The sequence below is a fragment of the Aspergillus chevalieri genome, chromosome 4 (assembly GCF_016861735.1).
Source record: "Aspergillus chevalieri M1 DNA, chromosome 4, nearly complete sequence".
Lineage (NCBI taxonomy): Eukaryota > Fungi > Ascomycota > Eurotiomycetes > Eurotiales > Aspergillaceae > Aspergillus > Aspergillus chevalieri.
Window position 1 is genome coordinate 3,038,180 of NC_057365.1, and position 24,293 is coordinate 3,062,472.

Below are 24,293 nucleotides of genomic sequence, written 5' to 3' on the forward strand. Positions count from 1 at the left end.
TGGAGCTGTTTCCGGGCGAATCACCGCCCCGGCTTTTCCCGGGGTCTGGACCCTGATACTGTTTGCCCTATACCCCATACTACTACTCTTCACTGCTACTCTATTTGCGGCAAACACTCGCCTTACACTGAGACAATTGCTAATACCACAACCCATCGTTCGGTTTGATACCCCGTTCTCTGCAATACTCGTAGTACAAATGCGCATAGCTGAACAGGTCCATCGTGTTCTTCAAACTATCGTCGTCGTGGAAATACTCCAGACTCCCGGTGATGGTAAACACCACCTCCGCACCCTTCCCCATATGCAGCGTGTGAATCGTCCCCGGGTTTTCAACTACATAGTCCCCGGGCCGAGCGATCCAGTCATACCTATTCCATCAGCAGCAACCCCTATGTCAGGACGAGGAGAAAAGATACTCTTTATAATTCCACTCCCCCTTCACCGTAACAGCAGTCACACTCCCCCGATGTCGATGCTTTCCCAGCCATGTATCCTCCTTTGCGCGGAGAACAATAACAAATGTTCCTGTACGTGTTTCAAAGCGCAACGGCTTGATTTCGAGATTGTTGACCCATGGATGCCAGAGGGTGTCACTTTCGCCGTTGATGTACACGTCTGGGGAGCTGTAGTTGTCGGCGAGGTGGAGTTCGGATTTTTCGAGGGGGGTGAGTTTGGACGTGGGGTTGTCGAAGAGGTTGCTGCTTTTTTTCTGAGTCTCGGGCATTTTGAATTGGTAGTTAGCTGACGGAGGCGTTGAAATGCGGTATTTATAGTAGTCGGATGGTGTGTGTTACTACCCCGGATCTTTTCGTGTCGGTGACTTTGATGGAGCTGGGGTAGTATAGACGGCTAGAGACATCACGAACCCTGATCTTGTGTCACTTATTAGTGACCACAACCGAGACTATGCATGAAAATCACATCATCACACTGACTCAACCCTAACATTCCGTGACAAACTACTTTGCATCGACAACCATCTGCGTCTGCGCCGGACTACTAGACCTACCCTCAACAAAACCCATCTTAAACAAACCCCAATCGCCAATCTCTTCTTCCACAAACATACCCCTATCCAATCCCACTCCCTCCACCTCCTCTCCAACCCTCAACCTCATCCCCGGAATCCAGTTTATCACATACAGCAATACCACCGATGCCACAAACGCATAACCCGAAATCGCACACACCTCCACCAACTGCCGCCCAACCTGCACGCCAACCCCATCAATCGCACCGCCCTGGTACGTCGCCCCGTCGAGCGCAGCAACACTCTCGCTCGCGAAGATACCTGTCAGAAAGGCGCCAACCATCCCGCCTACGCCGTGGAGTTTGAACACGTCCATCCCCTCGTCGATGTGGATCCATTTATTGAGGTCTTGGAGTAACGCGCAGATAATTGACGTTATGAAGCCGATGCATGCGGCTAGCCAGATGGAGACGAAACCCGCGGCGGGGGTTATACCGACGAGACCTGCGATGGCGCCTTCGCAGGCGCCGACCAGGGAGAAGCGGCCGCGGTGGCGGATTAGGTCGACTAACACCCAGCCGAGGATGCCGGTGGATGCGGCAGCGTTGGTGTTGAAGATAGAGACCATTGAGCGGACGCTTGCGTTTAGCGTGGAGCCTCCCTGTCACCTATCAGTTTCTGATCTTAGGATGGATTCAAGAATGGCGGCTGGCATACATTAAACCCAGCCCACCCACACCAGATAAACGCCGTCCCCAGAAACACCAGCGTGACGTTATGCGGTCTGCGTCGGGGCTCTGTTTCAGAACTGTGCTTACGCTTTCCGAGTACGAATGCGTAGGCTAGTGCGGTACACCCAGAGGCAATATGCACCGGTCCACCACCCGCATAGTCGAGCGAGGGTAGATTATACAACCACCCCTTACTACTCCATGTCCAGCGGGCAAGTGGACAATATACGATGGTAGCCCAGCAGAAGCTGAAGAGCAGGGAGGGGAGGATGTTTCCTCGTTCGAAGGCGCCACCGATGACAATGATCACCTGTTCTCGTCAGTAGTCTCCTTTGGCTGACAAGAAAGAGGAGGACTCACTGTACAAGCACAGAAAAGCAACTGAAAATAACAAAACACAACCTCCGGTAACACCGCAGACCCGGGCGACGGCGCAACCATCACATCTATCAACCCAAAGTTCTTCAACGTCCCGATATAAGGCCCCCCATCTCTAGAATATGCCAGCGAGTAGCCCCAGAACATCCATTGCACGGTTATCCTACCCCCTGCTGTCAGCACCGCCTTCCACCGTTTCACAAATTCTCAACCCAAAGAACAAAAAAGGAAGGACTTACACAGCAATAACTAAAAGACATTGAAACAGCAACGCCAGCGCAGACTTCCGTCGTGCAAGACCGCTATACAGCAATCCTATCCCGGGCATGATAAGCCAGACGATGAACGCGCAGCTGATGATGTAGACATAGTTGTATTCGGCTCCCGAGTATTGCAGGTTCACGTCAACCTGGGTGGGGTCGCCGCCTTTGGGGGTTGAGGCGTTGTAGACTGGCTGGTTTTGTTAGAATGTGTATATCTTGGGTACGGTATGGAGGGCGGAGTACCTCGGACATGGTGAGCATATACAATTGATGATGAGCAATTGGATTTCGAAGAAATGAAGCAAAGCAGCTTTTATGCTTTATCTGACACTCAGCTCCAACCAGCCCTATCGCAACCCAACAACCCGCAATACAAATACAGCACATTTATCTAAACTCCCGAACCGCATTCTCAGCAAAAGTCCTCCTCCGGGGCCCCTTATCAAAAAAAGCCAAGAATGCGATCCCGTCCGGCGCTCTTTTATACACAAGCACATCGAACAAAAGTCATTGATAAGATAGCGAGCTGAAGTCGATCCGTCTGCGGGAAGATCTGGGCGCCGGATTTGTTATCCCTCTGGGGTTTAGTTTTAGGTTTTCTTGTTGGTTGGAGATAACGATGCATATTCCTACTGTAGGGTCTATATCAGCGCATTCCGGGGGTGATACAGATAACTACGGGGCTGAGAAAGAAAACCAGATATTCCGCTAACGCCGTATTATTCACAAGTCGACTATGATAAGGGGGTATTCTATGCATACAAAAACAAGTCTCCAGGACCTATATATACAAATAAAATCTGCCAATGCATTACAGTTTCGCTCCGGTTGTGATGTCTTTTCGACGCATCTGGCGCGTCGACACATCACTGTCCTCGGCTGGGTTTGGGCCAGTCGCTTTTTCGTATAGTTGTCGCCCAACGACTTCCGACATGGCCATTACCCGTGATGACACTGTGGCTCCATCTCGACGGTTTTTACTGGTTCTCGTTAGTATGACTATAATCTAAAACCAAGGTAAAGAAACTTACCCCTCGCGACGGGATTTCGCAATCATCTCCGTGAAGTCCCAGAGCCGCCCGCGACCAAGCAGTCTGCCCGTATCCGGATCCCGCTCCGGAGTCCATTCAGGTGCCAGCTTCGTCATGGGCGCTTTACGGGATTCCTTGCTCTTGGCGACAAGGATGATGCCTTCTTCCGCGAACCGCTGGTACGCGTTCTTGAGCGCTTCTTTGTTAACCGCCTCGAAGTACGAGAGGTCACCTTGGTGGTATAGTGTTTTACCGAGCTAGCTGAGTTAGTGGATGAATTTTTTGTAGGATAGGCGAAGACTTACAACTTGCGCACTATCTTGCGCCTTCTTCAAATCAATCCAGAGATCCTTCTGGCTGTCCGATGGTGGTGTCAGTCCAAGGAGAGAAACAGCGCCCAACCATGATGCTTCGATGAACGGCCAGATAAGGAAGCAGTAAAAATCGTAGTTCTCCCGTCCGCATTGCCGCTCAGATGCACTCAGCTCGATAAAAATCGGGGCCCCAGATGCGTCTCGTGTGACCTGGATCACATCATCCTTCTCGAGCCCAGCCAGGGTTCTTTCCAAGTTCGTCGTGAAACCCTCCGGAGGGAAGATGAATTCGCCACGGAAGAGCTGCGAAAGGAAAGTAACTTGGGCCGATAGTTCCTCGTAAGGAATGCGCTGATTCGCTGGTCCACCACCCTGCTTGATCCGCGTGTACATTGCCGCTGATACCAATGCTTCGGTAATGAACAGGTGGATGGTCATGTTACGATAGAAGGAAAGCTGGAAGCGGTCCACGGCGTAGTAGGTCGGCTCCACCAGGCCAGGCACTATGCCAACAAGCTGCGGTCCCAGGACTTCGAGTGCGCGATCGACGACTGTCTCAGTGGGTAGCCTGTAGAAGTGCGCCACGCGTCCACCCTTCATGCGGACATGTTCGCAGAGCCAATTCAGTCGGCGCACCAATTCGCCTTTACCAACACCGCGCCCGCGAAGTGTTAGGAGGACCGTCCCGACCAGAGCAGTTGGCATCATCACAGAAACATTGTTGATATCTGATAGCACTCTATATCCCAGTGTCCTCAAGATTCGTCCTCGCTCGATGTAGCTAAGTGCCTGACTGTTGGACCCAAGTTGACGTGGCATTCTGGATATCTGCTGTGTGATGAATTCCCTTAGACTCCATGGCTGCTGGAAGCGAACATCGACACGACCCAGTCGCAAAGATAGCACGGAGGATGAGGAGAGGAGATCTGCGAGATTTTCTTTCCGCTTGGGCTGGCCGAGAAGCTCACTGATATACGACCTGGGCCACGTTAGCAACACGGTAAGGATAGCTAGATCTTCACTTACTCAGTCTCGATAACCTTGTCGTACTGCGTGCTAACAGGACAGATGATGGTATCCTCCACACGTCCTGACAGCAAGCTGTCCACGATGAAGCTCAAAATTCCGAATTTGGGCGACAGAAGTTTGCCGGTTCTAGAACGTCCGCCTTCGATGAAGCACTCAAAGTTGAATCCTTGTTGCAGAAGCGTATCAATATATGCTTGCACGACAGTATGGTACAACGGGTCGTTCCCGAAGCTTCGACGAATCCACATGGCACCTGCATGTTGCAAGAAGGGCCCTAGTAACGGGATATTCAAATTATCGCCCGCCACGACAACAGGAAGGCCAATGCCCAAGCGATAACAGATAAGCTGCAGAGACACATAGTCGACATGGGACTTGTGGCACGGTAGAAAGACGATGGACTGCTTCTTTTTGGCAGCTTCCTCTGCGACGGATCTCAACCGGAGGACTTCCTCGCTAGACACGTGGATGCCTACTAAATGTTAGCCAATTACGGTTCTATGAGAGGTGGAAGTCCTGCATTCCCTGCTCACCTTGATGATACGCCCGCGTTAACAATTGGGTACATAAGTAGTATGCCCCCCGAATGAATCGCTTGCTCTCCATCTTACAGATCATATTGTCCATCATGGAATCCACCACATCCTCTAAACTCTGTTTCAATTCACTCCTCCGTTGTGTCCTCTTCTGCTGCAAGGTACCAGTCTTGATCGCCAACAATCCCTCCTTTTCCTCAACCGCCAACCGTGTCTCAGCCAATTCATTGACCTTGTTCTGCAACAGGGGACTGCCGAGAATATGCGACTTAATGTTCTCTGAGAATCCAGAGTAGAATATAGGTTGTCCGATGATATCGTCGTACGCTCTCCACCCGGTACCTGACATATGTAGACTTACTTCGCGCAAGAAGTCAAACGGGTTCTGTCGAAAGCGCGCCATGTGACGCACTAGGTTGCGCTCCGTGATCGACCCATCCTGTTGCTCTGGACCGCCGGTAAATCCAGTGGGATGAAAGGTAACCTGGTCGCCGACAATCTCCAGGTCCGGGGCCGAATCGCGATCGCCAACGGGGCTTTTATCCGGCGGCATTGTTGCTCTTTGTTTGCGATTGTTCGGAAGGGGGTATTCGGAGGTTAAATAGACCTAGTTAGTCAAGATTCCAATGGGTCATTCAACGAGAAAAGAGCGTTAGAGGAAATGCAGAAGCATGACAAGTAGCAAGAGATCAAAGCAAGGCCGTTATCTGCCCGGCCAATCGCGAAGTTAAAAGCCGGGCATTTCCCAACAAAACGTTGATCGTCCCCAAACCCGATTCCTCCAGAACGAACCTCGGATATTGATCACGTGATGCAACGGCGCTCTAGGCCCGATCGGGTAACGCGCCGGCTGGCCGTTGAACAAAGACAGGAAACGAAGGATGAACTCAACGCCGCAGACCGCATCACAGCAACAGATACATACATAAATGGCAGCGCTGCTCGTTCTCGAGCATCTCCAGGCAGATGCGATCGCTTTGCGCTCATTCGAACAGATCTTTGCCAAGGTCGCTCGTTTCCACGTTGAGCTGTACTAGAGTAGACGGCCTGAGCTGCGGCAGCTCCACCAGCGGATAATTTTACCATCATTGCCCAATCCTTTCCCATATCGTTCACCACGGGTTCCTTTAGCTAACGCAATTATGTTTCGCTGTGCGAGATCTGTTATAAGTAGGACACGTCTCGGTGTGCCAATTGACCGGTTGCTAATTGTTGTTTTCAGCTCCCTCACCTTCCTCTCTCTCCCGAACCGTCACGATGTCCCTTTCTTCTTCCCGCCAGTACTCCTTCCAAGTGTTCCGCGATGTCCCTCCTCTTCGCCAATTCAGACGGCAGTTGCTGCTGGAAAACAGATCCCTGGGTTTTGTCCCGACAATGGGCGCCCTCCACGAAGGTCACCTCTCCCTGATCCGACAAGCCGCATCGGAGAACACAGACGTCTTTGTTAGTATATTCGTCAATCCCACGCAATTCGGAGTCAACGAGGACCTTGACAAATACCCGCGCACCTGGGACAGCGACGTGGCCAAGTTGGAGGAAATCAATGATGAACTCTCTCGGGACGCTCAGAATGGACGGGTCACTGGTATACTGGCACCCACACCGCAAGTCATGTACCCTACCATGCCACCTTCGTCAGAGGTGGACGGACAAGGCTCGTTTGTCACCATTACTCCTCTCGCGCATAAGTTGGAAGGCGCCTCCCGTCCCGTGTTCTTCCGTGGTGTCGCGACGGTTTGCACTAAACTGTTCAACATCGTCCTGGCCGACCGGGCCTATTTCGGACAGAAGGATGTCCAGCAGACGGTGATCATCAAGCGCATGGTCAAGGACTTTCACATTCCAACCGAAATCCGCATTGGCGATACCGTCCGGGAGCACGATGGATTGGCGATGAGCTCGCGGAACGTATACCTGGGAGCCCGGAGACGAGCGGTTGGTCTTGTTTTCTACAAGGCGATGAAGGCTGCTGAAGCGGCATACCAATCGGGCAAAACTAGCCGCGATGACATTCTCGGGGCCGCCTATGCTGTGGCCAACCAGGTACTTGCCGAGCAGCAGGCCTTGCAGCCATCTGAAAGAGCGCTTTACGAAATCGACTATATCTCTCTTGCTGATCCCGAAGACTTGGAAGAATTGCAAGTGGTTGACCCGTCTAAGGGTGGTATTCTGAGCGGTGCCCTCAAGATGGCTCCTCTTGAGGCGGTTAAGCCGGATGAAGATCGCGGTCTGGGTGACGGGCAGGTTCCCGTCAGATTGATCGACAATCTTGTTTTGAATCCTCGTGTCTGAGCATTTGAGCATGCACTTCTTGTTGTCTGTATATGACTGTACATAACACTTGATTACTAGAAATACATCTTTATCTCTAGAAAAACCTCGCTATCCTATTCCATGATCATAAAAACAAAAAAGGAAAGTAGGGCAAATCCATAGGGTTCGGAACCACCCCGGCCCGAGAAAATTTCCTTAGCTCCCGCCCCAGAAAAATTGAAGTCACCGCAAGCCGGAGCGCCGGAAAACATCAATCCCCCCAAACAAAAAAACACAACCATGGCCGACGATGGCATGCTCCTCAACTTCTCCCTCGGAGACGACATCATAAAGCCCGAGCCAAAACTCAAAGGAGGCACATGGCGCGACCGTCTAAGCGCAAGGAAAATCGCCAAACACCGAACCAAAGCCGGTCCCAAGAAGCCCGCGGACGAATCGAATACATCGCAGAATCCGAATCGTATACAGGTTGCGCAGAGGCCGGCAAAGAGGCAGAGGACTGAGGGCGGGGAGGTTGCGTTGGGGGAGGGGGAGGGACATAGACAGTCGCATTCGCATTCGCAACGGCAGGGACAGCAGCCAAGAGAGTTTATTTCATCGCTTTTCTCGAAGAATCCACTTCCGCAGACCGCAGAGGACCAACACCAGGATGGAGAGAATGCTGGGGAAGATGCGAAACCGACTAATGCGCCGCTGATCGATGGACTTGATACCTTTACCAGTTTGGGACTGTCGCCGCAACTAGGAGCACACCTCCTTACGAAACTCGAGTTAAAAGCGCCAACCGGCATTCAAAAAGCGGCTGTTTCGCAATTGTTGAAGGAGGAAAGCGATGCGTTTATCCAAGCCGAAACGGGTTCCGGAAAAACACTGGCATATCTGTTACCGCTCGTGCAGCGGATCATGGCGTTGTCGCTGGGTAATTCAGAGAAGGACGAGAAGGGACAACCGATTGTTCACCGTGATAGTGGTCTTTTCGCTATTATCCTCGCTCCAACTCGTGAGTTGTGTAAGCAGATTTCCGTCGTGCTGGAAGGATTACTGCGCTGTGCGCATTGGATTGTCGCTGGAACGGTTATTGGTGGTGAGAAGAAGAAGTCGGAGAAGGCGCGGTTACGAAAGGGTTTGAATATTCTGGTGGCCACGCCTGGTCGATTGGCCGATCATTTGGACAACACGCAGGTTCTGGATGTGAGCAATGTGCGGTGGTTGGTCCTGGATGAAGGTGATCGGTTGATGGAGTTGGGTTTCGAGAAGGAATTACAGGGTATCGTGAATAAGTTGAACGCGAGACAACGACCAAGTCGCATTCCAGGTGTTCCCACGAAGAGAACGACGATTCTCTGTTCTGCTACGTTGAAGATGAATGTGCAGAAGTTGGGAGAGATCAGTTTGTCGGATGCTGTGCACATCAAGGCCGACCCGGCTGATGAGGACGAGAACAAGAATAAGGACGAGGAAGATGCTTTCAGGGTACCTGCTCAACTTAAGCAGTCTTACGCCATTGTCGCAGCCAAACTACGATTGGTTACACTGGAGGCATTCATGAAGCGGACATTCTTCCGGAAAGGCTCCGTCATGAAAGCAATTATCTTCGTTTCCTGCGCGGACTCAGTCGATTTCCATTTCGAAGTCTTTACAAGAAACAAGCAGTCCAGAAACGAAGAATCCAAATCCAGCGATGACGAAAGCTCAGACAAAGAGAAGAAAGAATATCAACCCCTTTCACCCCACGGCACCATCGCCCCCGCAACCGCTTTCTCGAACGAATCGAACCCAGTAACTCTGCACAGACTCCACGGCTCCCTCCCCCAACACGTCCGAACAGCAACCCTGAACTCCTTCGCCAAAAACCGCGATCCCTCCGTCCTGATCTGTACTGACGTGGCATCCCGTGGTCTGGATCTGCCCAACGTTGACTTAGTCGTCGAATACGACCCGGCCTTCAGCGCAGAGGACCACCTGCACAGAATCGGTCGCACAGCCCGTGTCGGTCGTGATGGCCGTGCCCTGATTTTCCTGCAACCAGGCTGCGAAGAAGGCTACGTCGACATTCTAAAGCGCGGCTACCGCGATGGCGGGAAAGCGCTCACCCGCACAGACGTAAACGAGATCCTCAAGCGTGGATTCGGTGGAAACGTCGAGTCTACGAGCCACGACTGGGAACAGAAGGCGGGTGATTGGCAGATTGACGTCGAGCGTTGGGCAATCGATAACCCGCAGTATCTCGAGATGGCGCGGCGGGCGTTCCAGTCGCATATCCGGGCGTATGCTACACATATCGCTAGCGAGCGAAATATGTTCAACATCAAGGAGCTGCATCTTGGACATCTGGCGAAGAGTTTTGCGCTGCGTGATCGGCCGAGTAAGATCAACGTGCCTGGTCTGCGTCAAGGACAAGATGCCACGAAGAAAGACTACAAAGCAGATAGGAGATCGACGGCCGGAAAGAAGAGGAAGGCTGGATCTGCTGGTCGTGCTGATGATGATGATGACGTCCCGTCGCAGACGGATGCTTCTGTTGCAGCGCAGAAGATGAAAGCCAAGATGAGAGAGCATATGGCCGGGGCGAGCGAGTTTAACCTTGCATAGTCTGGTCCGCATATAGAAGTTGTAAAAAGCGATCATTTCAATAGATATCCCATAATGAAATTTTTCCATCTTTCGAGCCAGCAGCTAGCCAGTGGGTTTTCTGTGCCTTTTGACTTCTTTGATGTTGGACTGTTGCGAGTGATCCCTCATTGCGTTTCGTAAGTTGCGTTTTTTTCTCATCTCCATCCTTCCATGCTTTGGACTCTGCATCGGCCGTAGACGAATCATTCGCAGTACAACCCTCCTCCAAAACCTCCGCAAACGCAACAGCATAACATCCATCCTTATGCCACTTAAGCACCGCCAATTCCTTCATCGTCTTGCACGAATACACCCTAGTCCTGGCATCCCACCCCGCAGTCGCAAAGATCTTCCCATCTGAACGTATACGCAGGCCCTGCTGCCCAGAATGTTTCGTGCTGATCGTTTTCAAAGCCTTCTCCGCATGACCCACGCACATAAGACTCGCATTAGGAATAGGATGTTTCACTAATACTGAATCGGCAGAAGAAGAAAAAAAGCAATCTTTAGACGGAGCGACATCGATCGACAGGACTGGTTGTGTATGCGGCTTGCTCGCATAAAGCTTCTCCCATTTCCAAGCAGTTCCCTTGCCGCTGGCATTGGATGTGATTTCTTGTTCGGTTAACCGGCCACGTCGGACAAAGACCATTACTTGGCCGTCTTCGTAGGCGGATGCGGCGTATAGCTCCCCAGATGAGGAGAGTAGTAGACGGACGGCCATGACCATGCCGGTGTTCATGGTTGGGTCTGCCGGGATGGTCGATACTCGACGTTCCAATGGTAAGTGGAAGATGTCAATTGCACCGGAGTTAAGGGCATTAGGGACCGCGAAGAGTACCGGTACTTGGGATGCACTGTCCGGCGATGCCTGAGTATCCTCTTCCTCATCACTGCCAGGATGAGGGGCCTCAAGAAAAATCATATCGAATGCACAGAAATTCAACGCATTTACTGGAAGCGAATGCAACATCCACGGCTGGTTCTGAGCGGCCTTTCCCTCCTTGACATCAACCGGAAGAGTCTTATCAAGAAACCCTTCATCCTTCATCCCAAATCTCCAAACTCGTAATTTATGATCTCGTCCATGACTGCAAGCATCAGCTGTATTCCCCTTTCATGCCTTGCAATAAAGCAAACTCACGTATACACGACCGTCCCATTACCGCCGAACTCGAACCCCTTCGCCTCCAAAACAGCACCCCCATGAGCCTTCCACGAGACAACTGGCCGTTTACTCACCATATCCCAGATGATGACCCAACCTTCTGCATCGCCGGAGATGAGGCGGAGGTTGTTGGCGAAGAGATGCAGGGCGTGGATTGGGGATGCATGGCCGCGGAGGATGTATGTTGGCGTTGCGGGGGATTGTTGTTGGGTTTGAAGGTGGTTAGATAGGGTAGTCATTCTATTTGTGCTTGAAGGTAAATTAAGGGATTATGCGGTTCATAGTATGCTGGAATGGAATGAGGTTGGTTATGGGAAGAGGTTGTTTAGTGGAGTAATAAATTACTTTCATTACATACAGAGTCTTGGCATTAGCGGTCTAGTTAGGACAACCTCATGTTATCTTCTTTGGAAATGTCAAATAACGAAATCGTCATCAACATCATCAACCCATTCCCAAGGATAAAGTTCTGTCACTTCAAGTTTCTCAAAACCACCGTCTTTCGTAGGGAGAATTTCCGCCAATGTCCAAGGATAATCAATCATATAAACTCGTTGATACAATTGGACCCAGATATAGAACACTCCCATGACTCAAGCAGTACCTAGCAAAATACACATGCAACAGGACGGAGTTCCTTGAGATAATATCTGTGCTGTATGTACTCGCTGGAGCTCTTTTTGCCAGAGTTGAACACGGTTTTCAACTCCTCGGGCTCCTTGGTCCAACCTGCAGGGCAATCCTGAGACCAGAGAGAAAGATCAAGTCTTATCGCCTGGTAAGCGAGACATATGAGCAGAGCACGTATCTTGGACTGAGACAAGTTGATTGAAGAGGTTAGAAAGTTGTTGTTCGCTAAAGTTGACTCAAGAGGAAGCGAGCGATGTTCATGCTATTATTCGAGTTACACATGGCTACAGCGACAAATACGGGAAATATGATGAAGCAAATAGAATGGCAAACAACATGAAACAATGGATGTCTAATAAGTCCGGAGACAAGAACCGGGTGCCATGCTGGCCTTCTTCGGCGCCTAAACGAATTCAACCCTCCAATAGATACCAACCCTAAGCTCTCCGGAATCACTGGCCAGGCCTATTATTATTATTATAATCCTAGAGATATAAAGATTAAAATCATTGAATCTCTCGCTTTGTGGACCAATCAAACGGATTCAGAAGTCTAATCTATTGGTTACAATGGAAGTGTATCTCACATGACTAGAAACAACTAAGGACCAAAAAAAGATGGACGAGGCATAGTGGTATCATAGACAAACATTCGCAACCATAACGCCCTATATATATGTTAAATATACGATGTCTAGAAGTTTCCAAATTGAAACTCGTCAATAAAATGCTGCGAGTGCGGAGGAATATAGAAATCACGATATGGATGGTTTTCCATGGAGAAGTCCGCAGTGATCATGGTAGGGTTAATCACTCCGGATGGCATCTTGGACTGTTCGGAAAAAGGCATGCTTGAATCCAGCATGGGATGCTCGTTCATCAGTGAAGCAGGATCTGCAGAAGTGGGTAGCTGACTGGTCCAGCCCCATGCCTCCTGGATTTCTGTTTTGAGAGAGTCCATTTGCCAGCCGGTTTCATTGAGTAGACGGTCGAGGATCTGTAGTGCTTCTTCCTGGGGTTCTCTTGTACTGAGACATTCAGCAGCAAGGGCAAGGTATCGAATTGAAAAGCTGGCGATACCACTGTAGAATGTTGATTAGTCTCGATCCTAGCTTGCTCTTGATTAATTAGACATACTGGCCCTTGACATGCGCAATAATGCCGCAGATCTCATGCGCATGACCTTGTTGTAAATTGCGCATCTCTGGGCTATACTCCGATTCGAACGGGTGCGTCTTGCACAGTAAAAGCCGTGCAGTCAGATAGAACAACCGCCCGATAATAGCCATCTGGTCAAGCAACCTATCAAAGTTAGTTGCAATCAGAAGGATAAAGGAAGTAACTGGGCGCCTACCAAATCTCCGGAAAGTGTGATTTAGTACTACCCTGCAATGGATCGAGATGTCCAAGAGGCATCATAGATCGCGGTACAGCCTTTTCCCATTGGTTACACCACTTGTTGTATAGTTCCCATTCGTGAAACCGCATTTCGCCAACTCCATGATCCACATCTTGGAATTGCAAGCCAGATGACCGGAAATTGACAATCTTCGCGCATATATAGACGATACGATGAACCCACAATTCCTCAGCACCAGTAGCATGGGATCGTGTTTCGCCCATATTCATGTCCACGCCCCATATATCGGGATCCCAGGCCACAGACCAGTTAAAGCGCAGACAGGTGAATAATTCCATGGAGGCACTAAGCCAGAAACATGCTCCTCCATGCCCAGGAGATCTTGCGTCCCAGTGGCATTCCCTGATCAAAGCCCTAGCACCAGCGACATGGTTCAAGCCGTGGACATTCCTTGAGGACATTACCTCGTACATGCCCAAAATGGTTGCAGTCACCGCACAGAGAGTAGATTCACGGTCTGGATTTTGCAGATGACTGAGGAGGTCTTGGGTTGCTGCAAAATAGAAGTACGAGGCTCTGTCTCCGCCGTTCGCAGAACTCACGGGGTGGAGATGTGCTCCGCACGCCATGACGGCCTTCAGAAGCATGGGCTCATCTAGGACACGGAACGGCAGAATGTGCGTAAACTAAATTGATTAGCTTACGAAATTACAACAAGGTCGCATTGAACGTACGTATTTCGACGGGTCCACGGAGTCCAGCCACGGTCCAATCTCTTCTGTAAATGTCCGTACAAGATGAATCTCGTCTTGACGACTGAGAGGCCTAGAATCTGGATTGACCGACATCTGCCTCGTTGAAGGAACAAGTGGCACCTCATGCTCAGGAAAGACGGAGAACAATGCCTGAGGAGAGCCATTCAGCATAGCATCAATGGCTTCCAACTGCGAAGGCTCAAGTGGTGGAACAAACGAACGGGAAGTCTGCCAAGGTGGACTCAGAATACCCGACAACTCAAACTCCGCAGGACCTTGTTTCTCCAACGGCAGATCCGGTTCCGGGGAGGGATATCTCTCAAAACCTCCCACATACTCCGACGCAATATGCCTCGACTCATCCCGAAAAGTCAGCCGCGTGCCCGTTTTCCGAATCGCATAGTACGGAGGCGCAACCGTTTGCGTATCTATGAAGTTAAGACGAATCCCGCGCCTGCATACCCTGTTCGACTTCCGACAATTCTGGCACTTGCCCAGTGCCTCGTCGCATTTCAAATGGCGCTCGCGACAGGTCAAGCAACCAGTTCGAACTCTTTTCGATTTTGGAATCCCTCTACCACTCTTCTTCTTACCGATTTTTGTCATCGTTGCTCGCGGTGTGCTGATTGTCGAGCTTGTCGGCGTCGAGGCTTGGCCATCGTCGTTCGGAGTAGGTCCGCTGTCGCTGGGTTCGGACACCAAGGTCATGGGTGTTCCCAGATCTGGTTGTAGAGATGCATGACTGCGAGTGGCACGAGTCATATCAAAGCGTGCGATGGTCACGCAGGTATTTGTCCGGCGATTGCCGTTGCGGAACTCGAACAAATGATGCTGCAAGGAGACCCCGCAACTGAATCCATTAACCAGCACCCAAGTTCATTAGCCACCGTCCATTATCTTCTTTCACTATCGCGAGATGTCTCCGAGATCTTGTTTATAATTCGTGGGTACCAAGGCGTGCGAGGATTGTCGAGCAACGAGTGATATGGTCGTTCGAGATCGCAAATGGTTTCCGCGAGATCGGGCAGTCGCAAGTTGTCTACAAAGCGATCTGTCAGCAAGAATGAAAAGGAAACTCAAATCAGAACTCGCGCATGACGGACTCACATATTATATGTACTATAAAATGAGCGTACGGTCCCTTCGCAGAATGCGTCGAAAGAAGATGGTTCTTTGAAGACGAACCGATAAAAAGATGCGCGGGGATGGTTTACAGGCTAAACCCAAAAGGGATTAGTGTTTTGTCCATCTTGTAGGGCTATTCTGTGTTATGACTATGTATTTTCTTTCAATTTAAGAACACACGAAACTTTTTTGATTTGGTAAATACACTAGAGCTTCTGCTTTTCTTTGGGCATATACCTCTGTCTGAAATCCCTGAGATATGCACAGCATAGCATGGTTCACCACCAATAGCATGCCTCATCAACATTTTTAGAGAAATTGGTCAAAGATCAATGCTTTTACATATCATTAAATAATAAATGGAAGGCAAAGCATCAAGTTCTGCTCCCAAGCCGTGGCAGCCGCATCCGAACGTGCATAAGGATCATAAGAATTCCATAAACAGCGGCGGAGACGAAGGTTACCCGAAGACTCAAACTATACGCGCCGATGACTGTGCAACTGTTAGCATGAATTCCTTGAATTTCCACAAGTTACTACTAACCTTGTTCTTGGTGCATCAGATCCAGCTCTGCGATGGCTCGCACTGATTTGCGAACGAGCAAAATAACATCTTCCTTGTTGGGTCCTGTGACCATTTCCTCAAGTCGATATGTCAAGCTATTCTGGAAGATCCAGCTGCTTATGGCGACTCCCATAACTGAGCCGAGGTTTCGCCATAGACTGAGCGCCGTGGTGGCTACTGCTTGCTCTTCTTGGTCACTTGTAGCAAGAACCCCCACCATGAACGAAGGGAATGAAAAGCCTTGGCCGAGACTGGAGAGTGAAACACATATCATTGCAATGATATCCGGGGTCGCAGCGCCTATCGTGGCAGCGGCACAGCCACCAAGAAGGATAAGAATGTCGCCGATTATTATCGTGGGCTTTAGGCGTTTGGTGTATGTAATCAGAAAGCCTGTTGAGACGCTGGACATGGTGACTGCAAGCGTACAGGCAACCATCTTGAACCCAGACTCGGTTGGAGTGACCAGTTTAACGGCCTGGAAGTACAACGGGATGTTGAAGATCATGGTGTTGACAGAGATAGATCCAAGGAAATTCCCAAAGATGATACTTGCGCGAGGCTGCTTCGATAGCAGTGAGATTGGCATAACTGCACGCTCCACACCGCGCTCGTATCTCACGAATATTACCGCTAAGACGATAGAGAGACTCAAGGATGAGATAATAACAGGATGAGTCCAGCTGAACACATTACCACCCAGGTTGAGCCCCATGATCAGAGACGTCACAGCAAGGATCAGGATTAACGAGCCAACCAGGTCAATGTTCTTGACCAATTGTGACAGTGTCATCTTTTCTCGTTTCGCACCCTTCAACCCCAGACCAGCCGGGGTTGTCCACGCGGCCACGAAGAAGTACACAAAGATAAACGGCAGTTGTACATAGAAAGCGCCTCTCCATCCCACCTTGTCACATAGATAGCCACCGAAAGCTAATCCTAAGCATCCACCTACTCCCAAAACAAGGTTGATGTAAGACTGGTAGACACCGCGGTACTCGAGGCGGACCAGGTCACTGGAAAGGATCATTCCCAAAGCAAGCACACCACCGGCCCCAAGACCGCAGAAGGCACGCGCGGCGATAAGGCTGCCAATGCTCTGGGCCATTGCACACCACAGAGTGGTGAAAAAGAAGACAACAATAGAGAACAGATAAACGGGTTTTCGTCCAAAGGTGTCCGAGATGCGCCCAAAGAGAGGAAGGAATGCAGTAGACGTCAAAAGAAAAGAGTTCGAGAGCCAAGATGCAGAGTTCGAGGCGTGGAAGTAGGAGGTAATCACCGGGTGACTCGATGCCATCAGCGTTGAATCGAAAAACGCAACTATATATCCCATCATGATCCCTCCAAAGATAAGCCAGAATCGTGCAGGCGAGACATTGATGAATCGTGCTGCGTAGCCTGTGTTTTCCTTAGACTGACTATCCTCTGGACCTGCATGATCGGGAGGTGGTGGTCCACTGTCAAGTATACCCTGGGAAGCAGAAGTGATTCTAGAGATATCCAACACAGTCGCATCCTCGTCCTTGACAGTCGATGCAATAGACGAAGAGTCGCAATGAGGACCTTTTCCTACAGAGCCGTGGGCTCCATGGTAGCGGTGGTTCTGAGTAGGTGACGTTCCAGTACTGCCTAGCAGAGGGGTCGACTCATTGGCATGCTCGTTACGCCCTTCCATCAGGTTTTTAGGTTTTTTGTTGGCAATATATGGAAGAGACAAGAAAGCAGACTTGGTTCAGCAAGAAAATAAAAGAAGAGAGATAGGAAACGAATGTACACAGCTGCAAGAGAAGAAAAAAAGAGGTTTATCCCATCAGCAAAGGTCATTGGGAGCCTCCAGTGCTTTATACTCCGTAATGATCGGGGTATGGTCATGGATTACAGTGGAGTCAGCTGCAGGATGGGTACGCTACTGTATTATCAGATCCTGTCAGTACTTTATATCTACTTGGTTAACTGCCAGCACTGGATTGGAACAAGATATAAATGCGATACTCACTTACTAGGCTATTTGCTTTGGCTGCAACAAATTTTGCTCTTCTGAAGACCTCTTTCTGAATAACTTTTGTGGTTGACATCTGCATTTGAAAGTACTCTGTATCGGATGTCATGCCGTATTACCGCCCCTCGTGGGCCCGTGCTATCTCACCCAATTAGAAGTGTTACTGACTCTCGACCTCTGACATGAACCAATCAAGTTTTGTCTTCAGCGAACTTAGCGCGAACCGATTATCCGATACAGTAACTGTACCAAATTACGGTGATCTCGTGATTGCCAGGGTACTATGAGGAATACTGGATCTTCAATTTATCTCCCTACTGTCTGTTAGAGATTTTAAATTAAGCGCAAAAGTGTGAAAATTTCTACGATTGTCATGTCAGGGCGTAGGCTTTTTCTCTCTTTTTTTTTTTTTTTGGACAAAGCGGTGGCGCCAAGGTACAAACTCAGGGCCGATAAGGAACCATGGGCGGAATGAATCATCCACCGCTTGATGACTCGACTCCCCTCGTTCTGGAATGGTTTCTGATTCCATTTGATTGAATATATCGATCATTGCATACAAACTGCTTCTTTTAGAAAGATTGCATCATATCCATCAATATCCCATCGTCTCTCTCTCGTCCCTTATCAGCTCTCCATCCCCGCAATGACTTCCCCGCTTCGAATCGCCGTGCTAGAATGCGACACGCCACTGGATAACATCAACGCCAAGTATGAAGGCTACGGCGGTGTTTTCAAAGAGCTCTTCAGAGAAAGTGCCAAACGATTAGGGCAGCCGGAAAAACTAGACCCGGCGACTGGCTTGGAGATCTCGCGGTGGGATATCGTGGACGGAGACAAGTATCCCAACTTGGATGAGGTTGATGCTATTGTGTTGACTGGGTCGAGTATGTATTTGTTTCTGGGGCTTATATAGGGCGATGTATGCTAACTTCCGGCAGAGCATAACTCCTTCGAAGATCAACCTTGGATCCTGAGATTGGTCGAATACACAAAGAAAGCCATCGAACACCCCCGCGTGCAGATCCTGGGTATCTGCTTCGGTCACCAGATCATCGGGCGTAGCCTAGGAGTGAAAGTCGGTCGAAGTGATGCCGGGTGGGAAATCGCAGTGTGCGATATGGACCTGACAGAGGAGGGAAAGAAGTTGTTTGGGAAGGACAAGCTCGTACGTTGCACGTGCATACCTGATTATTCGTATAATTGCTAACAATCGATCTGCAGCGCATTCAACAAATGCACCAGGATATAGTCTATGAATACCCACCCAATGTTACACCTCTTGGATCGTCTCCTCGTTGCGCTGTGCAGGGCATGTACTTGCCCGGCAAGTTTATTACTGTCCAAGGCCATCCGGAGTTTACGGGGTTTATAGTGACTGAGATCGTCAGTACTCGAGCCAAGCTGGGTGTGTGGCCTAAGGATGTGTCTGAGGATGCGCTGAACAGGGCTATCGCTGACCATGACGGTCTTGCAATTGGGGCGGTGTTCCTTAACTTCTTGTTGGAGGACAGGAAGTAAACATGATTTCATGGAGCCCCCGCAAGCTTGTATATATCCAACCATAGAAGTTTCTCGCTTATAGAGTGGTCTTGAATCGTCATCGTTATTAAAGATATTTACTTGCACCTGTATATAGCGAGGATGTTGATGTACTAACACATTTTTCCTTGTCCCGTCGAAGGAAGAAACCCAAATCCCTAGAAGCCACTTCAAAGCAACCCGTTCACTCAACGTCTCATACTAGCCAAAAGAAAAAGCGAAATGTAAATTACCCCTGAGCATTCGGATCCTCCTTCTCCAAAAACGACGGATCCATCTCCACCCTCCTCTCAAACTTGCTCCACCAATCACGAAAGCTCTTCAACGTCACAACCTCCTCCCCTCTATGATTAGGATCCGGCGCCGCAAAACTCGCCAGAAAATTAAACGCATTCCCGATAATCCTTTGCGCAAGCACCTTCGTCGAGACCTCCTTCCTCTGCCGCTGCTCAGGAGACTGTCTTACAAGATCCGTCGACGTCCCAGCCGCCGGCTTCTCAGCCTCTAACTGCGCCAACTGCGGCGCAACAGTCTGGACGGGCTCGATTGAAATTCCCAACGTCACGATTCCGCCCGGCGACGCGCCGCCGGAGAGGTTACTTGCGCCTTCGTCGAGCATTTCATCTTGCTCTTCCGCTTCTGAGCGCCGCGGTGTGGATGCTGATTCGCCGGGGCGGACTTTGAATACTGCGGAGGGTTTTTCGTTGGCTAGGGCGCCTATGAAGCGGAAGGCTGGGCCGTTGGGGGAAGGTGTTTGTTCTGGTAATTGGATGTAGATGGCGGCTGCTGTGTCTTGGGGGAGGACGGTTCCCGGGAGGAAGAATACGACGACGTCCGTGAATGAAGGCGTAAGGGGGAATGTGAAAGCAAACTTAGTCGGTTGGCCGTTTGGTTGGCCGTCAACGGCGACTATGTCGGTTAGACAGGGTCTGCCTGGGATGATGACGGAGAACATGGCGGAGTGATTATCGCAGAACACGCAAATGCTGAGCCCCGTCTGACAATTATATTATCGGGTTGTATTGTTGGTAGGGAAAGTGTTTGCTATCGTATTAAGCAGGGCGCAATTTGCATCTTCCAGGGATCATGCTATCCAGTTGACAGTTTGCGATGGCAGCAACCGGAATTTTCCAGGCACGCGCATTCTATGATGGAATCCCAAAGAAATGCGCAGTGACGAAATGCGATGCCCTTATCGATAAGGGTTATTTATCCCTGCTTGATAGATAGCCGTATTTGTGTAACTTACATAGTTACAGTACAACCGTGACTCGGCCTGCGCCTCTCATAAGATTATCAGAAGAGAGCCTCACATCCTTTGTATATATCGTCTCTTGCCAATTGTTCTGGATTGTTCTGGTAGACACAGCTTATAAGCAACCGACACAATGACAAAATCATACCTTGACCTCGTCAATGAATGCGACAGGTAAACGCTCTTCTTCTCCGCTCCAGCAGCCAAGACCCTTCTAACCATTCAATAGATTCCCCTACTACCACGACGACCCCGTGTTCTACACATCCCAGCTCCAGAACTACCACTTCTTCAAAGTCACCGGCTGCCCCGCCGTCCTAGGCTACATCTGCAACTCGGTCGTCGAGAAATTCCCCTGGCCCGAAGACTGCTGGTCCATCGACTCCACAAACCGAACCGTCACGCTAGTCACAGGCCCCGATGCCACCCCCAGCCAGCGCAGCGAACTAGTCGCAAAGACCCTCGCGGAGGCAGTCAGGCGCAATACCTTTGAGATCTTGAGTGGATGGCGCGACGAGTTGTACCCTGTTTACGGTCCCAAGGGGGAGTTCCTGCTTGAGTTGGAGCGCAGCGCGAGTCCGCTCTTCGGGATTGTTTCGTACGGCGTGCACGTTACTTGCTATGTAGAGGATGCGGATGGGATGCGGATTTGGGTGCCTAGGCGGTCGAGGACCAAGCAGACGTATCCGGGGATGTTGGATAATACTGTCGCTGGCGGGATGAGTACCGGGGAGAGGCCGTCGGAGTGCGTTATTCGGGAGGCGATGGAGGAGGCGTCTCTCCCTGAGGACGTGGTTAAGGCTAATGCGGTTCCGACTGGTTGCATTACATACCTCTACGTGCGGGGTGAGAATGCCGGAGGGGAGACGGGTCTGTTGCAGCCTGAGGTTGAGTATGTTTACGATATCCCGTTGGACGCTAGTGTCGTCCCTAAGCCTTGCGATAGTGAGGTGGAGGCGTTTCACCTGTTCACTGTTGAGGAGACGAAGCAGGCTTTGGCAAATGGGGAGTTCAAGCCCAATTGTTCCATGGTCCTGGTTGACTTCTTCCTAAGACATGGTATCATCACTCCGGAGAACGAACCTGATTTCCTGGAAATCTCGGCGAGATTGCACCGTCGTCTTGAGTTCCCAACCGCATCGCATGCTTTGGCGAACTAGACCATGAACCATGACCTGGAAAGAAAAGGGCCACGCACAGAACGATATACATATTTGTTGATCTATTTGATATACCCAATTACCAATCTAACGCCGGCGCTCCAGAAATATTTCAACCAAATACACCCGACTTTTGCTCGGAGAACAATGCTTCAACTGTAGATAGCATAGCAGTATTTGCATCAATCGCGGAAGAATAAAACGAAGCAATCCTCTCATTTCTTCAAAAGCAGGTACACGTAGTCAATTCGCAGAGGGGCAAGCTTCTTGTAAGGTCCCTCAAGGTAAAGCAGGAGTCCACCAAAGGAGATAAAAACGGCCCTACACATCAGTCAGTCACTACTCGATACCCTCAAAATGCAAGCCGCGCCTTACATGTTCCCCTGAGAACTCCCCTCCTCGAACCGATAAGCCTTCCCATGGCAAACATAATCATAATCGTTCGCCAACGTCTGCTCGCCCATGCCGACCTCTCTCCAAGAGGCCTTGCTATCCTCCTTTCCGTCGAGCGACAGTGTCGACGCTAGTGCCATGGAGAGCGACTCTCCGACAGCGCAAGGGTACAGCTCGGTGTTGACATCGAGCGTGAAGGTTGTGAAGGAGTCGGACGAGGTGCAGGTCAGGCGAGAGACGCGGTCGTATTTTTGCGAGTTGATCGCGGTGATCGTGAACGTGTCTTCGAAGAGGAGCGGGTCGGACATTGTTGCAGTTGCTAGCTGCGGAGGAGAGGAGACTTGATCGGGATATAACAGTGACGCTCTAAATATTGTATGCCTCTAATGGCGGATTGATGCGAGTTGGTTCGTGAAAGCAAAATCGGCTTGAGTTCGAGTTCCGGCGGTGGAAGCTTTTTTCTGCTTGACTTATCGTGCTACCGCCCCTTTTAATGGAAGGCGGAAGGACCTGAGACATGCCCCGCCGCTGCAAATAATCTTCACTGACTGTTCAGAGCACCAAATCTCGATTATCATACAGAAAATGTCCTTTCGCAAGCGAAATATTGGACTGTCAACTGGCCCGGGTCAGACACCTGCCGCCAATTCTCCTGCACAAGCATCACAGGCCGCTGCCGTCGCCGACTCGAGCCCTGGAATCCGTCCCTCTCCCGATGATGGCAGACCAACGACGTCTACGGGTACACTGTCGCTGGATAATCTTTTAGCAGGACATGGAGGACTTCCTATTGGGAAGATGCTGTTTATTGAGGAAAACGGGACTACGGACTTCGCGGGCGCATTGCTACGATACTATGCTGCCGAAGGAGTGGTGCAGGACCAAAAGGTTCATGTTATTGGAGTACCAGAACAATGGGGAAGGAGTCTTCCTGGTTTGATTGGCTCTGCTGAAGTTGGTGATGAGAAGCCGGATAGACGGAAGAGTGAGCGTATGAAGATTGCCTGGCGATACGAGCGTCTGGGAGAGTTTGGCGCAGGAGTTGCGGGATCGCGAGGTGAGTAATTCGCCTGTCCAAGCACATCATATTGGGAACCATTGCGCTGATTACCATAGGCCCCGTGGCATCTGAACAGAATCAGAGCACAGATGCAAACAAGGTGAAACCAGCATTCTGCCATTCTTTTGACCTCACAAGACGCCTTACCCATCCCTCCATTGCGAAAATGAACTTCATCCCGTTCGCACCCACAAGAGAGCCATTCTTCGCTTCCATTTATAAACGACTTCAAAGCGCTATTGCATCAAGCCCTCCACATACCGTGCACCGCATCGTCATCCCATCCTTGCTCAGTCCCACCATGTATCCCCCGGAAGTGAGCCAGCCAGACAATGTTCTCCCGTTCCTTCACTCCCTCAGAGCTCTTCTGAATACTCCCAACGCGCGCATTACAGCCATTATCACCATTCCCTTGTCACTATTTCCCCGCGAGTCAGGCCTCATACGATGGATGGAGCTGATCAGCGATGGTGTTATCGAACTGTGTCCTTTCCCTCACTCCGCGGATGCGCTGGCGACATCAGGAGCGGCGACTTCCGGAGAAGAACCACCCCAGGGGATGCTGAAGACACATCGACTACCGGTGCTGCATGAACGTGGTGGCGGTAGTGATCAAAATATCGGGCAGGATTGGGCGTTCAATCTGAGCAGACGAAAGTTTGAGATCAAACCATTCAGCTTACCGCCGGAGGAGGGCGACAAGGAAGCTCAAGGCGGAGCGGCAGCGGGTGGAATGCCCAAGAAGGAGGACCTAGAATTCTAATTGAATCCAATTGAAGGGACAGATAATGCCAATCACTCTTCATGATTCGAGTCTTCGAGCATATCCTGCAGCTCGATCTGTTCAGACATGGCCCCGCCCGTTTGCGCCATTGTCCGGAGATAACTCCGTCCAAATGCAGGTCTAGTCGATTCATCTTCGAAATGACGGCGCACGCGAGAAAAGGCGAACCATGCTTCATAATGTCAGCATATGCGACACGATCGGGTAGACAGAGAATCGCCTACCTAAAACGAGAAGGAGAGGTGAAAAGAACACGAGGAATAGCAAGAAGAAGTCCATTGCGGCGTTTTTCGACAGGCGTCAGTGTAAATAAACAAACCAAAGGGATATGTTACTGTCAAGAATATGCGGTT

General features: G+C 50.4%; 14 protein-coding genes across 14 annotated transcripts; 5 read left to right on the forward strand and 9 right to left on the reverse strand.

Annotated features, from left to right (window-relative positions):
- Positions 1-139: 139 nt before the first annotated feature.
- ACHE_41092A (2,4'-dihydroxyacetophenone dioxygenase family protein) lies at positions 140-727 on the reverse strand (the record flags this gene model as incomplete). The annotated part of the gene is made up of 2 exons (XM_043279363.1): positions 140-371; positions 420-727. 2 exons carry the CDS (start codon positions 725-727, stop codon positions 140-142), a joined length of 540 nt encoding a protein of 179 aa, XP_043137050.1.
- Positions 728-962: 235 nt separating this feature from the next.
- Positions 963-2,597, reverse strand: ACHE_41093A (ammonium transporter; the record flags this gene model as incomplete). Its single annotated transcript, XM_043279365.1, has 5 exons — positions 963-1,634; positions 1,691-2,014; positions 2,065-2,245; positions 2,322-2,536; positions 2,589-2,597. The coding sequence occupies 5 exons, from the start codon at positions 2,595-2,597 to the stop codon at positions 963-965; spliced, it is 1,401 nt and encodes a 466-aa protein (XP_043137051.1).
- A 559-nt stretch (positions 2,598-3,156) lies between these two features.
- ACHE_41094A (lysophospholipid acyltransferase family protein) lies at positions 3,157-5,808 on the reverse strand (the record flags this gene model as incomplete). Its single annotated transcript, XM_043279366.1, has 5 exons — positions 3,157-3,325; positions 3,377-3,633; positions 3,682-4,669; positions 4,717-5,191; positions 5,253-5,808. 5 exons carry the CDS (start codon positions 5,806-5,808, stop codon positions 3,157-3,159), a joined length of 2,445 nt encoding a protein of 814 aa, XP_043137052.1.
- A 589-nt stretch (positions 5,809-6,397) lies between these two features.
- PAN6 (pantoate--beta-alanine ligase PAN6) lies at positions 6,398-7,547 on the forward strand (the record flags this gene model as incomplete). The annotated part of the gene is made up of 2 exons (XM_043279367.1): positions 6,398-6,425; positions 6,478-7,547. 2 exons carry the CDS (start codon positions 6,398-6,400, stop codon positions 7,545-7,547), a joined length of 1,098 nt encoding a protein of 365 aa, XP_043137053.1.
- A 261-nt stretch (positions 7,548-7,808) lies between these two features.
- Positions 7,809-10,121, forward strand: dbp7 (putative ATP-dependent RNA helicase; the record flags this gene model as incomplete). Its single annotated transcript, XM_043279368.1, has 1 exon — positions 7,809-10,121. The coding sequence occupies one exon, from the start codon at positions 7,809-7,811 to the stop codon at positions 10,119-10,121; it is 2,313 nt and encodes a 770-aa protein (XP_043137054.1).
- Positions 10,122-10,158: 37 nt separating this feature from the next.
- Positions 10,159-11,549, reverse strand: ASA1 (WD40 repeat domain-containing protein; the record flags this gene model as incomplete). Its single annotated transcript, XM_043279369.1, has 2 exons — positions 10,159-11,233; positions 11,287-11,549. 2 exons carry the CDS (start codon positions 11,547-11,549, stop codon positions 10,159-10,161), a joined length of 1,338 nt encoding a protein of 445 aa, XP_043137055.1.
- A 1,084-nt stretch (positions 11,550-12,633) lies between these two features.
- ACHE_41098A (Zn(II)2Cys6 transcription factor) lies at positions 12,634-14,816 on the reverse strand (the record flags this gene model as incomplete). The annotated part of the gene is made up of 4 exons (XM_043279370.1): positions 12,634-13,021; positions 13,077-13,241; positions 13,294-13,985; positions 14,034-14,816. The coding sequence occupies 4 exons, from the start codon at positions 14,814-14,816 to the stop codon at positions 12,634-12,636; spliced, it is 2,028 nt and encodes a 675-aa protein (XP_043137056.1).
- Positions 14,817-15,718: 902 nt separating this feature from the next.
- ACHE_41099A (putative MFS multidrug transporter) lies at positions 15,719-17,422 on the reverse strand (the record flags this gene model as incomplete). Its single annotated transcript, XM_043279371.1, has 1 exon — positions 15,719-17,422. One exon carries the CDS (start codon positions 17,420-17,422, stop codon positions 15,719-15,721), a length of 1,704 nt encoding a protein of 567 aa, XP_043137057.1.
- A 970-nt stretch (positions 17,423-18,392) lies between these two features.
- Positions 18,393-19,267, forward strand: ACHE_41100S (type 1 glutamine amidotransferase; the record flags this gene model as incomplete). The annotated part of the gene is made up of 3 exons (XM_043279372.1): positions 18,393-18,633; positions 18,688-18,914; positions 18,971-19,267. 3 exons carry the CDS (start codon positions 18,393-18,395, stop codon positions 19,265-19,267), a joined length of 765 nt encoding a protein of 254 aa, XP_043137058.1.
- Positions 19,268-19,517: 250 nt separating this feature from the next.
- Positions 19,518-20,243, reverse strand: ACHE_41101A (OPI10 family protein; the record flags this gene model as incomplete). The annotated part of the gene is made up of 1 exon (XM_043279373.1): positions 19,518-20,243. One exon carries the CDS (start codon positions 20,241-20,243, stop codon positions 19,518-19,520), a length of 726 nt encoding a protein of 241 aa, XP_043137059.1.
- Positions 20,244-20,676: 433 nt separating this feature from the next.
- ACHE_41102S (thiamine pyrophosphokinase-related protein) lies at positions 20,677-21,703 on the forward strand (the record flags this gene model as incomplete). The annotated part of the gene is made up of 2 exons (XM_043279374.1): positions 20,677-20,717; positions 20,773-21,703. The coding sequence occupies 2 exons, from the start codon at positions 20,677-20,679 to the stop codon at positions 21,701-21,703; spliced, it is 972 nt and encodes a 323-aa protein (XP_043137060.1).
- Positions 21,704-21,918: 215 nt separating this feature from the next.
- RPB8 (DNA-directed RNA polymerase core subunit RPB8) lies at positions 21,919-22,404 on the reverse strand (the record flags this gene model as incomplete). Its single annotated transcript, XM_043279376.1, has 2 exons — positions 21,919-22,024; positions 22,079-22,404. 2 exons carry the CDS (start codon positions 22,402-22,404, stop codon positions 21,919-21,921), a joined length of 432 nt encoding a protein of 143 aa, XP_043137061.1.
- A 277-nt stretch (positions 22,405-22,681) lies between these two features.
- ACHE_41104S (elongator complex protein 4) lies at positions 22,682-23,919 on the forward strand (the record flags this gene model as incomplete). The annotated part of the gene is made up of 2 exons (XM_043279377.1): positions 22,682-23,153; positions 23,213-23,919. The coding sequence occupies 2 exons, from the start codon at positions 22,682-22,684 to the stop codon at positions 23,917-23,919; spliced, it is 1,179 nt and encodes a 392-aa protein (XP_043137062.1).
- A 32-nt stretch (positions 23,920-23,951) lies between these two features.
- On the reverse strand, positions 23,952-24,219 carry ACHE_41105A (uncharacterized protein; the record flags this gene model as incomplete). Its single annotated transcript, XM_043279378.1, has 2 exons — positions 23,952-24,112; positions 24,165-24,219. The coding sequence occupies 2 exons, from the start codon at positions 24,217-24,219 to the stop codon at positions 23,952-23,954; spliced, it is 216 nt and encodes a 71-aa protein (XP_043137063.1).
- Between the last annotated feature and the right edge of the window lie 74 nt (positions 24,220-24,293).